We start from the raw sequence: 19,051 nt of genomic DNA, 5'->3' as shown, positions 1-19,051 counted from the left end.
CGTTTGGTCTAATCTGTTTAACAGTTGCAAGGGGCACGTAGTACGGCGTACCTACTCGCGATCTGGTGCTGAAGTGTGACCGAATGCTTTCAGCTAGGTGTGTTTGGTAAAACTAATGGGGTCAGCTTCAATGCCGAAGACTTACAGAACTATTTGTTTTTGGGATTTATTTACCTCCACAGACAATCCGGAATTAATATTATACAAATTTCGTGATGAGGTGTAACTCTTAAGATTCCAGAAATTTTAATACGCGTAATAGAATTATGTATGATATTGGCCTTACTGGTATTATTGTATAACGACGTTGCTGAATGATTAACATCGGTACGAACATGAGATTGCATCTAGATTTGTAGTGGGCACCAGGTAAAGAACTTATTCAAGATGCAACAACGCGCAAAGTTACTGGCAATATAACTTAAAATATATCAACGCTGTAAACCGAACAGACTGTTTATAAATAAAGCAAAATAACAAATAACACTTAATTAAAAGTGGTATACCAAACAAAAGGGTAATAACAGTTGTTGTGAGACGAATGTTACTCGTAAGCTCCTTCTGGGATTTCAATCACAAATAGAGTTCAAATAAGTAAAAATGGTGCTTCCGTATCGTTGAAACCGTCATCATGAAGCGAAATATTCATCCCATAGTGTTATAAATAATAATCCAGATCAAGAGTCATACGAAGTGTAGACTAGCCGAAATGATGTTATAACACTATTATAATCTTCAGTTACAGGCTTACTCACTTACTAACTTACGACTGTTACTCCTAATGGAGCATAGGCCGTCAGTTACAGGACGTGACCAATAAAGTAGAAGCATGGAATACGGAAATAGTATTTATTTCAGTACTAACAGTAGCGTGTGTGTTAAAATAACCAGTTATTAATGTCCGTCCGTCTTACGATTATTACATACAAACAACAAATACCGGATATATATTTAGTCATTACAAAAATCACTGAACATACATGTCACTGTAAATTAACCAAACGGTATAATGTTTGTTGAACGACAGGTCATACTAAAAAAAGAACCACTTTACCTTTTGACCATCGAATTACAACACTAACTCACAGAGATATGGAAACTATCGGAGTGTGACCTGAAAAATGTAGTAATTTCTCATAAATATCGGTTAAGGGAAAATCTAGAATTTGGCACTAAAGCAAGAAAAGGCGAATCCTCAAGGTTTCAGAGTCCTTACCTATCATAAAGGATTCTCTAGGAAGAACCTATTTACAGCCTCAAAGTTTTCATCCATAAGTTTAAAGCGACTTGTTCCAACTATAATAATAATTATTATTATTGGCTTTATTCAATATTATATTTTGGTACAATATAGAATTCTCAGCACAGACTTTTAAAACAAAATTAGGAAATAACAGATGAGATTTCGGGATATTCGGCTATTTCATTAGGTGAAGCGTTACCGTCTTTTTATGAATTCATCAGAGATTAGAACTTTTCATACAATCTTTTATGTGTTGAATTATCATAGCAATACATTTTCTGTTAACTGCTGAATTTCGAACACAAGACTGATCATATTGGCACATATTTGACTAGTACGTTACTTTCGGGACTTTTGTCTTAAGCTGTGTAGGGTACTTTATGTGATTTTTCTTCTCTTTTTGCGGCTATTATTGGTAAAATCACACATTTCAAAATGTTTCGTTTATTTCCTAGTATTAAAACATGGCTTTATGGAATCAACATCAAAGTTCTTGGGTTTGATTTACGTTAAACACCTCAACTTGCTCAGTGTAGTGTGTTCACCTTGTTAGTTGCATAGTTTATGATACAAAAATGTTTCACATGAGTTTTAGTATGTTTCGTATCTTCGTTTTCACGCATTCTTTTGGTGACATGTACTTCAGACATCTCAAGCGCAATATATTTCACGGGTTTCGATAATGTGACTTGGAATTTGCTCATGTTTTTTTTCAAAATATGTATATTTACGCCTTCAATTATTCTGACCACTTTGTGATTCGTTTTGTGGGATAAAACAATCCGACTTTATTGCCGATGCAGATTGCATGTAGTTATAGCAACTCTGCAGTGTTTTTTAGTTTGAAATATGTAGGATCTGAAATCAATCTGTTTCATTGTTATTGTGAATCTCTTTCATGAAGACTTCCCTTCAATATCGTCTTTTTGAGAATGTGTGCCTATCTGACTGCCAAGTTTAGGTTACTCCTCACTTCATATCATACAAAAATGTGGAGTTTTTGGTTGTCAGGAGAATACATAGAAGTCTCAGTTCTAACTTTTTTTCGGTCTATCACTTTAATTGACAACTCTCACCATTTCGCATTAATTCTTTCTGCGTCGTTCAAAAGACACTAATGCTTGGTCATAATTCATGTTGATATGTGGTTAATTAGTCGGTTATTTATGACAGTAATTTTCACACGTTTCTCAAATTTAAATAGTTTAACATACTACAAACCAACGAGTTTATACAGAAAGAGATTGTCGTGGCACAGCCCTTAAAATATCCTTTTTATCGATAGACCAAACAAGTCTATGCAAACATTACAGACCCGTATAAACATCTCAAATAGGTTTTAGTCACTTATATTTTCTGATGAACCAAAATATTTTAAAGTATATATGGTTGAAAATCATCGGTTGTCAAATTTAAGTTGCTTCGTTTTGTTCATATCCAGTGGGCACGCTGCACATCTGTGTAGTCAGAAACTATAATCTATTCTGTACTCCATAACTTCTACGGTGAACTAGGATTTTATGACTAAAGGCAACATAAACGGAAAACAGTGAATTGTTTATTCAACACTCAAAAGCTTTGTATTACAGAAGTGTTAAGAAATATATTACAGAGAACAGATTGTAACATCCAGGTTCAGATGTAGTGAAGATACTATTACAACAATTGAAGCGGTAAGAAGGGGGATGGAAAGCTTTGGTTCGTTTTATTTTACAGTTCGCTGCATTATTTCAATCGTGAACGGAAGTCGACAAAGGCATTCACAATAACTATGGTTTCCAAACGTAAACGAATGTTCTAAGCGGCCTGGCATGGGTGTCTATGCGACTTGATTTTTGGAGCGACAATATCCCAATAGCTACTAAACCATTGGTGTTTATGAGGCAGTAGGTAAATGAGATTGTAAGTTCCAGCAAAGTAAAGTGGCTAATCATGTAATAAATGTGATAAAATGGAACCTAAAGAAGCCTGTGACATACAGAAGTGTAAAAAAAGGAAAATCAGACGGTGACAGTAACAATTCACAGCATTGTGGATCGCAAATTTAAACTTCATGATAAAGTATTAGCTTCCTGTCTGAGGTTCTCTATATTATGAAACAAAGTTTAAGTCTTCCTTAGACGTGATTAAAGAAAGCCTTATTATTAGTGCGAATGCGTTTACTGTATGTTCCCCTGAATCTCAAACGTTTTACCGTTAAGTACACATTTTCCATTGTCTACATGTGTCCTCTCTATATTGTTATTTTCCAATTAGAATGTTTTCACTAAATAAGTACAAGTTTTTAAACTTTACAAGTTAGTCACTTCTCGAATAGCTTATCACGTTGGGAGGATCAGTTCTCTTAAGGATGGGAATACCTCCTGATGATTAATGTCATCTATAAAAAACCCAGTTCCAGTTTGTCAGTCGCATCCAACCATCTAAAACCATTTAATTTTTATAAGCTACTTTGAGTTCTAAATGCTGAGCTACAAAGATTGCTGTCCAACTTGTCGAGGTTTTGTCGTTTGAATACTATCACCAATTTTTTTACTTAGTGGATAAAATACATAAATTATCATTAGCAATCGCATATGATTTCTAAGTTGGACTCTTTTACGGCCCTGTTATTACTGTAACATCCTTCCAGAGATTAACTGCCTTTCCATCAAACTAATATGATTGCATCAAAATCTATTTAACTTGGACACTAATCCGTACTTGTGTTATTACTCTTTGTTTTCTATAAGTTGTGTCAATGACATTAACAATGTAGCTCTTTCTTTTTATACACTAAATCTAGGTGGTCTTTTAGAAGTATTTGCAGAAGATCAATTGTAAAGGAAGATATAAGCATTGTATTGCATTGCTCAAAAACGTTATGCCTGTCAAATCTGATATGAAGGATAAAACAGCACAATCAGATATAAAAGATAAATCGAAAAAAGGAAGATATAGTTTAAAAAGATTGTTAGATCGGAGTCGATTTTCACCTAGCTTATTATTTTTATCAAAATCTAATACAAGCAAATCAACTGATACATCGAATGAAAAACGTAAATCTGTCCATGATGATATGGTAAGCGATTATGTTTTCTGATCATTAATAATAAAAGTTAAGTAAAATTATAATAAACAGGGAGATTGTCGTATTCAAAATTACTTTATGTGAATCCTTATTCTTTTACCAAAAGTATATATGGGGAGTGGCTCCATAAGAAAACCACCTGCTTCAGTTTGAGCGTCCGGGCAATGTCCTAGCCCTCACACAAATCATTTGATTTGTATGGCGCATACACATTTGGTGTCTCCTTGTACCAATGTTTGTGTTTAAATAAATAGTGTTCACCAATGATTTAGAAATTTATAATGATTCAAGATATTGTTGAATAGTAGGTGGTATTTTCATATATATAATATTAAAATGCGGGCGTTGGAAGGAATTCGTTTCTTATTTTGACTTAGTAGTGGTTACGTTATTCGAATTATGATCAGTAGGTCCCAAGGTATGGCAACTTAGACCAATTCATACTTTGGTAAATAAATTATTGGCATGTTTGGACTCCATTCCGTCTATTTCGGCTCAGGTAACCGAGTAATATTATTAACTTTCACACTTGGATTATGACTCATGACCGAATGCGCAAAATAGTTGGATTAGTTATTACTACTATTTATTGGCGAGTTTCATTGATTGTTTCACTTTATTTATTGTGATAACCTACGCATTATTACGTAAAGAGAATTGTAGGCAAAGCGTATTACATCGTTTACTAACAAAAACTACATAGAGAAATTAAATAATTTATGCCATAGAGCTTGTCATCCCTTTCTTTTCAATGAGAATTTCTAAACAGTATAATTTTTAATTTTCTGTTAGATATGTTAGGATAAAAAACAAAGAAAAAACTTGCTGATAAAATCATCTACTGATTACTCATACATCTAATGATTTTGTTTTCAATTTTATCAGCTTCATACAATTTTACTCGACCTAAATATTCTTCTTTTTTGCGGGCTCACCACACTAAAGCAACCTTTCAAAGACGCATATGATCTCATCCTTAAAGTTTATTATCTAATATACTAATTTAACGTGCCTTTCAAAACAACTTTGAAGAAAAGATGTTAGATGCAATGGTTGCTCCGTAAAACCCAGCTTGTTAAATAGATCACTGAGGGGGTGTAAGATCAAAGTTGGCGAATTTCGGGTTCGGGCTGTTAATTGTACTTAAAAATACGACGAATATTTGCTCACACAAGAAATAAAACACTCAATTTTAGTTGTTGTATCATGTTACTTTAACAGCGAAGTAGGTGGTCTTATCCGAGAGGATAACGTTTAGGCCATCTTTTTAAAACTCAAATCTGCCAAGGAAATTATGACCGTACCATATAGTTATACTCTAGAAGCTACTTGTTTCTAGCTACAATCATTTATAGACGTATAAAAATATTTAACTTTGCGACTAGTATTGTTAAACAGTTTGAGAGTGTACACAACAAATCAAATCATCATCTCTCTTTCTAGATAATATGATCAGATTTCGACTTTCAGTTAAGGCCTATGTATGCTTGAGTTGTTTTAGAGACATACAGATCACTACGGTAACAACTTTCTAAGCTCGGTCAACTAATGTCAGTTATATGTTTAAGAAAGAACTTGTTGTAATTACTAGGTAGAGTACGTTAGTGTCATCAAAGTTCACCAGATTGTGAGAACCCGAATGGTCGCATTAATTTCTAAGTAAATGAATCATTGTGGACTCATCCTGGTGAACTCTGAACAACATAAAGAAAACAGTTTAGCCTGATTGAAGGACTAAACAATAATAAATTAATGACATTATTAGCCTTAGTCGACTACAGTACTTTGGAAATCGATTGCATATACTCAACTACTGTTTGTTCTAGCACTTTGCTCAGATTAACCTAGAAGTAGCTTAGAAAAAACGAAGGTTACCAAGGAGTGTCGTCAATCTATGGGATTATCGGCTTTTGACCTGATCTGTGTATGGAAGTAAAATTTTTGATAGGAGTTCACGAGCAACTATGGTATAGGTCAGAATAGGTCTCATTCGTCGAGATGGGTTTATTCTTTGTTTTAAGTTTATGGCAGAAATATACTCTATCTTTTATCACCGAGTTTCGCTGATTTCTCGTGTACTTTTTAGTCACCCATTAAACGTTGGCAATATTATTTCTTCTTGCTTTGCTATGAGGTATATTAGTTTTGATCAGTTAGCATTTGCATCAGAGCTTCGATTGTTTTTTTTTACTATCTTAAAATTAGTTTAAATATTTCATTTGGATGAAGTGGGATAGTTGAAATTCCTGTTTAGTTCGTTCACTTCAATTCATTAGTATGTATAAATAATGCAACTAGAGTTTCCCGAAAAAATATGAGCGAAATAAATCTTACTATAAATGTCATATTATGATGTTAGTTAGTTTCGTTGTCTTGATGTATATTTAGTTAATCACATTATTTATGCACAGTACAAATATTGACGTAACGTCAACGTATACTGAACTCAAATTAATTTCAATTCAAAGTTATTTGAATATTTCTCAAGTTATTGATACATCTATTCAATGATAGGCTTTTTCTTTGATCTAAACAACAACAAAAAAAAAACATTTCATTACTTACACTAGTATCTTATCGATTAATGCATAAGAATAAGAATTTCTGTTTTGCAAGAAAATCAATGATAAACGATGATTTATAAAGATAAATGGTTGTATAACAACAATGAAGAGATGATTTTTTTCCACTTTTACTTTTATTGAATTAAATTTATGGATTCCATCTATATATCTATGTAGTTTAACCTGTAATACTCGAAACTTCATATGGTATTGTTAGTTATAATGTACGCACTATAAAAATGATCAAGGAATATAATGTTGCTTTTAATTACCATTAATATTCAATACGAAAAGATAAATTTATCCGATTGACAATTCGTACACATCACAAACTGTTAGTGTAGTTAGTTATTTTCCAAAGTAAATGTTGTTGTCTAATGATATTGATACTGATTTATTTTATTGTTCAACATAATTTCATTTCATCTGCTTTTTAAAAACAAGTTTGGATCTAGCGAATTTACCATATTGTTTGATAATTTGCGATATATATATATATATATTAGTTATATCATTTCAGTTGTGTATTTCATGTATATATGAGTGCTACTGAATATTCATCAAGCTACGAACTTTTGCCTAGTAACAAAGTGTGTATATATTTATATATTAACGTGTATCGAAAACAATAATATGGTCACAATCGTTTAAACAGTTCATGAAATTATGAAATTTAATTTACACTTGTACTTATGTGCATCTTTTCACTGTGTGTATTTTATGCATGACGAGGTAAATGTATGTGTATGTTATCACCTATAATTTAGTGTGTTAACAAATGTTTTAATTTTTGTAGAAGTCTTGTTTTATGGTACAATTTGTTATTGTTATTTGTAATTGTGATTTTGTTCACGATAAAATGTTTTATATTATACATCAAGTTTTTTAAGGGATAAATTGATGTTTAATTCTAACGGATTATTTTGTTACATCATTTTATGATTTCTAAGGAAAATTTTCTAAACACATTATAAGTTGCTTAAAACAATTTACTTGGTGATAAATAAAATTAAAGGCGATTTAATTTTATCAGAAAATTTCAAGTTTATATAGGTTTTCAATTTTTTAGATTCTTTGATGTTACTCGTTATCGATGAGATTTCCGTACATAAATATACTTAATATTTCACTATGGACGTATACGGCTGGAATCATTGGCATCCAGAATACTAAAACTAGTTTTAACTGTCTTGATTTAGGTAGTCAGTTAAATATTATTCATCTGTACAAACAATATACGTAACTGAAAGCCGACTATTTAGACTTGGAGTTGGTTAACGTTACAATAACGAAAGCAAAAGAGATGGAAAAGGCGGCGACTATAGGGAACACAAGACAGCTTTACAGACTAATAAAAGAAACTGGAATTAATAAGTCAAATGTAAGTCAGATTATTTCGGAAAAAGACGATACTCTCATCTGCTTCCAGTCCAGACGTTTAGAACGATGGGCGGAACATTTTAGAGAACAGTTCAACTGGCCTTCAGCTACTCTACAACTACCCTCCATTCCCAGACAATGTGAATGGAACATTGAAGTAGGTCCCCCAACTCTTGCTGAAGTTGAGAAGGCTATAGTTAATCTGAAACGAGGAAGGGCAGCTGGTTCAGATGGATTGGCTCCAGAAGTCTTTAAGGATGGTGGTCCAATTTTAGCGATTAGGTTGACTAGTATTTTAGCTAAGATCTGGGAGTCAGACGTTATCCCATCTGACTGGTCGCAATCACTTATCGTCCCAATATATAAGAAAGGGTCAAAATCATCCTGTGACAACCACAGAGGGATTAGTTTAACTAATATAGTATCTAAAATACTAGCCGCGATAATTATCAGACGCCTAACTAAGACTCGTGAACTGCAAACACGAGAGAACCAAGCTGGCTTCAGACCTGGTCGTGGCTGCATCGACCACATATTCACCATTCGCCAGGTTCTAGAACATAAGCGTACTTATCGGCGTCCGACAATGGTGGTCTTTGACGCTGTAGACCGCGAGATTCTGTGGCAGTGTCTGTCATTGAAAGGCGTACCCCAGAAGGACATAAACCTTGTGAAGGCTCTTTACTCGAACACTACTAGTCGAGTCAGGGCTTATGGCGAACTGTCATCTACTTTTGCAACCTCAAGTGATGTCCGTCAAGGCTGTCCACTTTCTCCATTTCTGTTTAACTTCATCATCGACCTATTGATGGAAATAACATTCTCGTCTACTGAATTCTCGGGTATTGACCTCCTTCCAGGAGGTCCACTTATCGACTTAGAATACTCAGATGATATAATCCTGTTTGGTGAAGACGCTGACAAAATGCAGAGTCTTCTGGTAGCACTAAGCAACAATGCCAGAATGTTTGGAATGCGCTTCTCTCCCTCGAAATGCAAGTTGTTGCTTCAGGACTGGTCTGTATCAACATTTGAACTAAGGATAGGGAGTGAAGTAGTCGAACGCGTTGACAACTTCACTTATCTTGGAAGTCTGATCAGCCCTAATGGGTTGGTATCGGACGAAATCTCAGCACGGATTCGAAAAGCTCGTTTGGCTTTTGCCAACTTACGTCACCTATGGCGAAGGCGAGATAAAAGGACGAGTATACTGCGCGGCAGTCCGTTCTGTTTTACTTTACGGCAGCGAAACATGGTATTTAAGAGTAGAAGACACTCGTAAGCTATTAGTATTTGACCACAGATGCCTTAGAAATATTGCTGGCATCTGCTGGGATCACCGGGTAAGTAATAGTGAGGTTAAACGCAGGGTATTAGGGAATGACGGTAAATCAGTTGATGAGGTTGTTAATCTTCATCGACTGAGATGGTCGGGCCACGTGTTACGTATGCCTGAACACCGATTACCACGTCGTGCAATGCTAACCGGTGTTCGGGATGGTTGTAAGAAAGTAAGGAGCGGCCAAACCAAGACATGGCATCAGTGCTTGAAGTCACTAACTTCTAGTCTGAGCCATGTTAGTAGATGCAGACTACTTGGTTGGGGTCCGCGTGACTTTCGTAACTGATGGTTGGAGACTCTTGGTGACATGGCTCAGAATTGATCACAATGGCGTCGGTGTATACACTCCCTGTCTTCCCTTAAACTAAGAGATTAAAATCACTTCACATCTTTCTTTCTACGAACTAATTCTTTCTTCCTATACTGTATCCTTATATGCAATCTTTCTCCTATATATTACCACGTTTGCCCTAACCACTCCTATGAGTACGGTGTCCATCTTGCTGTGCTAATGAGGTATGGCAACCTGGACCGATGCATATATGTGCCTGGTCCTATTTTGTAGCTCACTGACTGACAATAATGATACTGATAACATTGAAGTTAGTCTTCAATTTCCATTTACTTTTTATAAACTCTTGATTCATTTATTATCTTTTTATATGTTAAATTTAAGATGGACATCAATGTGAATGTTGAGAATTCACCGTCTTCATCACCACATTCCTATTCACCAAATTTTGGAAGACGTTTAACAGCTTCTGTACCATTTGATTGTGCTTCAAATTCACCGATAATTACCAGTACCGCTTTTCGAAATCCAACTTATGGCAGTGATCATGCAAGTCCCAATTCAGAAGTAAGTTTACAGTTTATTTTTCCTTTACTGAAACAATATCAACAATCTTGATGATGAAACCATAGATTTAAATCAATCATAAAATATAAAATCTGTTTTTTAGTATTCTGAATAAAACAATAAAATCCAATAATGGAAAAACGTTAAAGGTCTCTTACAGACTTATGAATTATACATAACGAAACTGATGGGAATGAAGTTTAGCGCATACTTCCTACCGATTAATTTCAAACTCTTAAGATCTAACAAAATTCACCGCTATACTTAGTCACGTAGACTAGTGTCGGATACTTGACTTGACAAACATGTTAATGTTTACTACTAAGTGACGGATTAGCGTTAAAAGATACAAATGTTCCGTATTATAAATAAAACTGTAAATTTTACAAATGAAAATAGCGCTTATGACGAATAATAGCTTGATAACTATCAAGTTTATGATTTGTACATTGTTAACTCTTACATCGTCCCATTAAATTGGAGTTGTACACATCAGAATGGTTTTCATTCTTTATTTCTCCAAACTATCACTATTAAAAGCGGATTTAGGTATAAGTTACCAATAGTTCTACATTGTATACATTTTTTTCTATATTTACAACATTTAATTTTCTGTCAAATCTTTTTTAATGCGTCTCAGTTATGCTGAATTTTGATAAAGTAGTAAGAAAATTGTCAAATCTTTAGAAGTACTAATTTTAAATGCCTGTATCTGAATTCATATTCTAATACAACTGAATTGCTTTAAATGTAAACAACTTACCCTTTTTAGATTAGTATTCTATCAAATTTCCTAAACAATATTTACAGTTTGTTTATATTATCAGGAACTATAGAAAGTGAGATAAATGAACAAGAAACGGTTTTTAGCATATTAACGTATAATGTAATATAACACATTAGATAATATCTCTTATATTACGTTGAATGATATTTGCCCTGGAGTAGATTGTCAATCTGTTTATAATGAAATGGATTTCTTGGAAAATTTCACGCATCAATCATATTAATATTAAAATAAACCTCAAAGTTTATCTAATATAAAGCAAATAATTTTGTCTGTTACTTTGTTAATATTGTGCTAAGTCGTTCATGGTTTTTATGCCGATATTCCCCATATCTCAAGAATTGATATGTTAGGAAAATCAATCTATCTTGCATATTATTCTCAATAGTTATTTGGTGGATTCTACATATATATAGTGATACAACGACAAAAACAATTAAAGATTTGAGCTTTGATAAAAAAATACTATAACGTCTATAACATTTGACTACACTTGACCCTGATAAACAGAACAGTCGGCTGTATTGTATGACTAGATATACTAAACCTCTGCAAGCGATAATTGAGCTACCGTACTGGATCACGGAGTTTGCACAGACGGAATATCTGATCGACAGTTGAAAGACGAACAACAGATCAGAACCACCGTTTATTGAAATAAAATATAGTCCAATCACTCAATGTAAAATACAAATCGTGAATTCAATCTTTTACATATAACTGACAAGTCTTGCGGATTGAACGCTATATTCGTCTCCTAAGCTATTCTGTAACCCCCAAGCTAGAACTATACAGCGACCTGAACACGAGAGAGAAGACTCAAAGTACGCGAGAAGTAGTTTACTCCAAGGTTCATCCTAACTAATGCAGAAAATACAGGGTTTTTATAATATTTTAAATGTCCTTGGGTTGCTAGAAGATTCTTGAATGCTACTCAACATAGCAGCAGTGTAGCAGCCAACTAATCAGAGCCTCCGCATGTGACGTTTCGCTTCCTTGATATTTTTGGCTAAGACTCCAAGTGAACGCTGATTGGATGAAACGCTTCTTAGTGTTTCCTGATGCTTGCTTGTCTTTTGCAAGCAATTTTCTGGATCACCCCAATAATAACAATAGTTTATATACTGAGTAACTGTCTGTCTCCGTTCATGGGCCAGTCGTATCTTATTTGCATTAGCCACTCTTCGTATATAGTTAATAACTTCTCTTAAACTATCAAACTATTAATATTCACGCTTCCTCAAGTTTCTTGGTGCTAATGATTGATTTCTACTCCTTGCAGGATATCCCATTCAGTTTTATCATAAACTAAAGTATATAAAATATTATTGTGAAATACCGTTTTTATGTTCAAATGTTTAGGGTTTATTTCTGGTGAACCGACTTGGGAGTAAGTGATGCTATAGTCATGTGCTTCGAAGTGATAACACTAAAAATTAGTATATTTTTTATTCTCTAACTAAGTTTAACCAACATCAGTGATCAACCAAGTAAAGACTCAATGTTTTATCAAAGTCGATTGTCAAATGAGAATATTTATTTATATTCTGTCCGGTATTTTTCAGCATATTTAATAATCAGTCATTGCTGTGCATTATATAAAGGTTCATAGATTCTTGGGGACTACCTCAGACCACCTAATATTGGATAAATTGAGTAACGTAATTTAATGAGTTAGTTCAGTGGATTGTGCTACAGACTTAACTGAAAATAAAGTCTACCTTAAGGGCGAGGTAATACAACATCTGTTACTGAATGACGTTGATTTGAAAAAGTGTGTTTATTGATACAATGCGCAAATTTGTAAGAGCCTACATTTTTAACTAAGTCTGTAGCGCAATCGCTTAGCTAATTCACTAAATGTCGTTACTAAAGTCATTCATTATTAGACGATCTGAGGCAATCTCCAAGAAACTGTGAACCTAACATTTTGGTATTCATCGACATTGTTATGCCAAAACATAAACCATATTGAAAATGTGATTGAACTCTTTTGATTAGCTCTGAATAGTATACTATGCGACATTATTTGGTTATGGGGTTCAGCTTTCGGGCACTGAAACTCAGGTACAAACTCTACTCTACCTAATTCAGTTTTGGCATCCAAGTAAGTATCATTAACTCTGACTCATAGCTAGGTACCTGGTGAATAAAGTGAGAAAAATACGGGTCAATAGCTAACTAAGTACACAGACTTTATTTAACAATATTACATTTTCATAAAATGGTAGAGCTTCTTTTAGGGAACCTTAATCTTTTCCACCATGTATACATATCAGTACAGGTTTATCACATTGTTGGTTCTCTAATTCCCTGAAATTGCATTATGTCACTCTTGAACAGCCTTGATTCCCATACTTTAAATGGCATTCATGAATCTCATAGATAAAAACTTACGTAAACTACAGATGAGCAGCATCATATCCCGTAAACTTCCGATTCCACTACTTATTATCATTGTTTATAAACATTTGTTCTAAATCTGTTTGTTCTTCTTGACGTGATTTTTAAGAATTGTTTTTCATCGGCGTGATATTATTTGTTATGCAGTTAATTTTGACTGTATCACTTCAATTTTTTTCATAAACCTTCCCATATTAATATTTTAATTGTATTAGTTTATTGTTGAAGAAGAATATGAAGAATCTTTGGCGAATTTCGCTGATACTATACTGGATGGATTGAAAGGTCGTTCAAATCCCTGTTCTAGAAAATCACCAGATACATTTTCAGCTTGGTCTGATGCTGCTTTTCCTGTCGGAAATATTATAGTACCTATGCATTGTGGATCTATACCATTTAGTGGAGGCACTGTTGATGTACATCGTCAACATCAGCATCATAATCAACAATATCATGAAATATCTGACAGTGTTGTTGTTACACCACCACTGACTAATTTCGATCCGTGTAATAAATCATTAAATAATAATTATAATGATGTTAATAATACTTTGAATAATATAAATCCTACTGGAATATACAACGAACCATGTGATGCTAAATCGTCACTATTGAATGAACCAATTACAATTTATACAACTAGAAGTGTCATCATGAAAAATGCACCTGTAGAATGTAATCTCTTGGAGAGCAGGTATTTATTGTTGGACGTTAATTTTTAGTAAAAAAAAGTTCATTAGATATCACTATCATTATTATTTATATTGCAACTTGTTGGTTTTAATCGTTTTTTTTTCTAACAATTTAAACTAAAAAGAGATATGGAATTCAGTTTATCATTAAAATGTATTGACTATTTATCATATTGACAACATTCCTATAAATATTGTTTACTTAATCCTAATCTAAAATCTGTAAACACAGTAACCTACTGACAGTTTTATTCGTGCAATACAATTTGTAGTATGTAAAATACAAATTTATGTAGTCGGTTTTTAATTTATACTTCATGTGTACATAACCTAATTATACTTATTATTTCACTAGATGATGCTCGACCGAACCTGCTACCTTGATGCGGTGGTCGAGCTTGCCTATCGTGATGACCCAACCGAGCTAGATTGGCTGGAACATATGTTACTGTAAGTTCTACCATGCCAGGCAAGTCGATTGGAGAACGGTATGATTAAAAGCACTAGCTCAAGGTCTGAGGGCGAAGTCGTACTGCTGACTGTAGAGGGGTGTGACAGCATTAAGGTGTTTCCCTCAGACAACCGGCATCTACAGCGATGCTGCCTTCCCACAAGGAGGGGTGGGGTTAGAAAAGGTCGACCCTAAAAATGTCACACCTCACCTTACCTCACGGATTTCCGTCTCCGGCGGTAAGGCCCTTTGAAGAACGGAGCTAACACATTAAAAACCTTCCACGAAAAGGCCGTGCGCGACCGGCCTCAAGCAGTTGTCCCTTGGGCTCTGCGGTCACGCTCCCAGGTCGTTAAGACCAACACTAATCCAATTTCCTTTTCAGGTTCCTCAAGAAATACCCTTCCACGGTGTGAGCAGCCGGGAAGTGATATCAGCCCTCATACCCGAAACAGCACACGAGACCAAGTTGGTCACATTCAAATCCTTCCTACACCTCCTAATACCTCTCTTATCTCCATGACTAACCCTCCTCACGCTTCTTTATCACCTCGCACCGCTAGGGCAAACGATTCGAGTACGCGGAACGCTATTCCTGGTCTCCTGAAACCACGCTCTAAACTACACGTAGGAGCTTTCAACGTCCGAACACTGTGCCAAATAGGACAACAGGCTTCCTTAGCTAGGACTTTAGAATCCCGCGCCATCTATGTGTGCTGCGTCTCCGAAACGCGTATACAGGATCCGAGTAGCGTCATTCATTTGACCTCACCATGCCAAAATAAAGAACCGACTCGATTCACACTTCGTGTATCTGGAAGCCCTGATTCTGCTTCCCGTGGCCTCGCCGGCGTAGGTATAGCATTGAGTCCTCTGGCAGAACTAGCTCTCTTAGAGTGGATCCCAGTAGACAGTCGTTTGTGCGCTGTTCAACTGAACGGAACAGTAAGGATCCGAAAAGATAGGGACACTCATCGTTGCCTCTTCGTCGTCTCTGCCTATTCTCCCACTGACTGCAGCTCGGATGATGTAAAAGATAAGTTTTACAGAAAGCTCTCCGACCTTCTCCGAAAAGCTAGGCGCTCTGATGTAGTAATAGTGGCTGGTGACTTTAATGCTCAAGTAGGTAAACTAAGCGAAAGGGAAAGACACCTGGGTGGATCTTATGGTGTCGTGACTCAAAGAAAAGATAATAACGACCGTCTGCTGCAACGATGCTCAGATAACCACCTGTTTCTAGAAAACACTAACTTTAAGCATAAGGAAAAATATCTTATGACATGGCGACCTCCAAATTCATCCCAACGTTGGACCCAAATAGATCACATCGCTATCAGTCACCGATGGAGGGGCTCGATAGAAGACTGTCGTTCGTTCTGGAGCACATGCTTAGTTTCGGATCATACTCTAATGCTAGCGGGTATTTATCTGCATCTCACTGGACGTAGGAAAGACACTGCAAGGAAACGTCCTAGGGTCCTACTTAATGATAGTCAAGCTAAGAGTATATTTCAGGAACATCTAGGAAAACAGGCAGTCATGTATGTGATGCCCACCCCGAGGCAGCATGGAATGATATCCGCAAAACTGTGGAAACAGCAGTGATAACTGCTAGTCAGGTAAACCATAAGGTTGAGGAGAAATACTGGATCTCAGCAGCATCTACCTCACTGATAGATGCTATAGAACCCATTCCATCTGGCTCCGAAGATAACGAAGAGCGGAGTCAGCTTAAGCACTGAATGATATAAAGCCTACGCAATGATCGCGAACAGTGGTGGGTAGCGAAAGCAAGAGAGATGGAAAAGGCAGCGGCAATAGGTAATAGCAGACAATTGTTCAGACTTGTCAAGGAAACTGGTATTAGGAACCCAACTGTTAGCGAAAGTATTTCCGAAAAAGATGGACATATTATACATTCTCAATCCAGGAGATTGGATGGATGGGCAGAACACTTTAGGGATCAGTTCAACTGGCCTTCAGCCACACTTCGGTTTCCCACGATCTCCAGTCAACCTGAATGGCAAGTTAGTGTAGGTCCTCCGACTCTTTACGAAGTTGAAAAAGCCATAGGAAATCTGAAGCGAGGGAGAGCAGCAGGCCCTGACAGGTTTACTCCTGAAATTTTTAAGGATGGTGGTCCAGTATTAGCAGTGAGATTAGCTGAGGTCTTAGGTAGAATTTGGGAACTGGACGTAATCCCATCTGACTGGTCTCAATCACTGATTGTGCCAGTCTATAAGAAAGGACAAAAGTCCTCTTGTGACAATCACAGAGGAATCAGTTTGACAAATATAGTGTCTAAAATATTAGCTTCAATAATACTTCGACGCCTAACTAAAGGTCGTGAAGAGCAGACTAGAGAAAATCAGGCTGGTTTTCGACCTGGACGTGGTTGTATAGACCACATATTCACACTACGTCAGGTTCTAGAACGCAGACACACGTTCAGACGCCCCATAATGGTAGTATTTCTCGACTTTAAGGCGGCATTCGACTCTGTTGATCGTGAGGTTCTATGGCAGTGTTTGTCACTGAAAGGAGTACCAAAGAAGTACATTAGCCTTATAAAGGCTCTCTACTCGAACACAACTGGTAGAGTGAGAGCTTATGGCGAACTGTCATCAGAATTGATTATCTCAAGTGGTGTTCGTCAGGGCTGTCCACTCTCTCCATTCTTGTTCAACTTGTCATTGACGTACTTTTAGAGATAACACTTTCCTCGTCTAGATTTCCAAGGGTTGAACTTGTACCGGGAGATTCAATTGTTGACTTAGAATATGCTGATGACATAGTTTTATTTGGTGAAGACGCTGACAAAATGCAGAGTCTTCTGACCACTCTAAGCAACAATGCAAGCATGTTCGGGATGTGATTCTCCCTCTCGAAATGCAAAATGTTTCTTCAGGATTGGGTTCCATCGACACCCGAACTAATCATAGGGAGTGAAGTAATTGAGCGTGTCGACCGCTTCACTTATATAGGAAGTCTCATCAGCCATTGTGGCTTGGTGTGTGACGAAATCTCAGCACGGATACAGAAGGCTCGACTAGCTTTTACCAACTTGCGTGATTTATGGCGTAGGCGAGATATCCGTCTATCAACCAAAGGACGTGTTTACTGAGCAGTAGTTCGTTCCGTCCTACTTTATGGCAGTGAAACATGGCCGGTAAGAGTAGAGGACATTTGTAGGTTACTAGTATTTGATCATAGGTGTCTTCGAAACCATTGAGTAAGTAATGCAGTTGTTAGGAGACGGGTACTAGGTAAGGATGGCAAATCAATTGATGACGTAGTGAAACTTCATCAGTTGAGATGGCTGGGACATGTGTTACGTATGCCCAACGACCGACTGCCTCGATGTGCGATGTTTTGTTGTATAGGAGTAGATTGGAAGAAAGCTAAGGGCAGCCAGACCAAAACATGTCACAAGTCTATGAAGTCACTGACAAGTGGACTGAGTCATGTTGGTAGGTGTAGACTACCTGGTTGGGGACGGCGAGATGATAACAACCGATGGTTAGAGACCCTGAATGACATGGCTCAAAATCGTTTGCAATGGCGCAGGTGCATCCACTCTCTGTGTTCTCCCAAATTCTAATCTTCTGAATTCTTCATGTCCCTTTATTTTTTCTCTTTCCAAATTTATTTCACTGGATTATACTCCTTGAATAACATCTTAAAACCCTAATTTTTCTTATTACAGCTTATAATTTTACTACATCTAGCACTACGGGATTTGAATCGACCACTGCATCTCTGTGCTAATGTGGTATGGCAACTCGAACTGATGTACGTACCTACGAAGTTCTACGTTGTTACTGACTGACTGACTCACTAGATGATGAACTAGAAATGAGGAAAAAAGCATTAGTAGAATGAATCAAATTTACAATTCGGGAAAAAAGATCCAATTACATTACGTGACTTAATTATATATTAAGCTAAACTGTTTTCCTTGAAAATTCGTTTAAAATGAACTAAAACGAGATTTTTTAAAAAAATTGTCAATGAAGTTTCGAAACTGTACGCAGAAACGTGAATTTGATTTTTTAAAATCTTTGTTAATAGATGGTTTTTTAAAGACATCCATAACATTCTCATTATGTTCATAATCACTTGAGAGCTGATAATAAATGTCCTAATTGTTGTTCACCTTATGTTATTGGGTATGTTTGTTCAAATAAGTCGATTGGTTAACTAGGTTAGTTATAAAATCGTTTTACGTAATAAATACTCTCATTTACACTGATAATAAGA

At 35.9% G+C, this 19,051-nt stretch overlaps 1 protein-coding gene across 2 annotated transcripts in view; it reads left to right on the top strand.

The window, feature by feature from the left end:
• Positions 1 to 1,552: 1,552 nt before the first annotated feature.
• MS3_00009662 (uncharacterized protein) overlaps positions 1,553 to 19,051 on the top strand; it is an 81,655-nt gene continuing 64,156 nt past the window's right edge. For both annotated transcript variants that reach the window (XM_051218063.1, XM_051218062.1), the window contains exons 1-4: positions 1,553 to 1,611; positions 4,029 to 4,304; positions 10,276 to 10,458; positions 13,864 to 14,342. In XM_051218063.1, the coding sequence (XP_051074002.1) occupies positions 4,107 to 4,304; positions 10,276 to 10,458; positions 13,864 to 14,342 (860 nt within the window). In that variant the 5' untranslated portion in view covers positions 1,553 to 1,611; positions 4,029 to 4,106. The remainder of the gene's footprint in view (positions 1,612 to 4,028; positions 4,305 to 10,275; positions 10,459 to 13,863; positions 14,343 to 19,051) is intronic.

Source organism: Schistosoma haematobium, chromosome 1, assembly GCF_000699445.3.
Source record: "Schistosoma haematobium chromosome 1, whole genome shotgun sequence".
NCBI classification, from domain to species: Eukaryota; Metazoa; Platyhelminthes; class Trematoda; order Strigeidida; family Schistosomatidae; genus Schistosoma; species Schistosoma haematobium.
The sequence above is the reverse complement of the archived record's forward strand: the minus strand, read 5'-3'. Positions and strand labels throughout refer to the sequence as shown.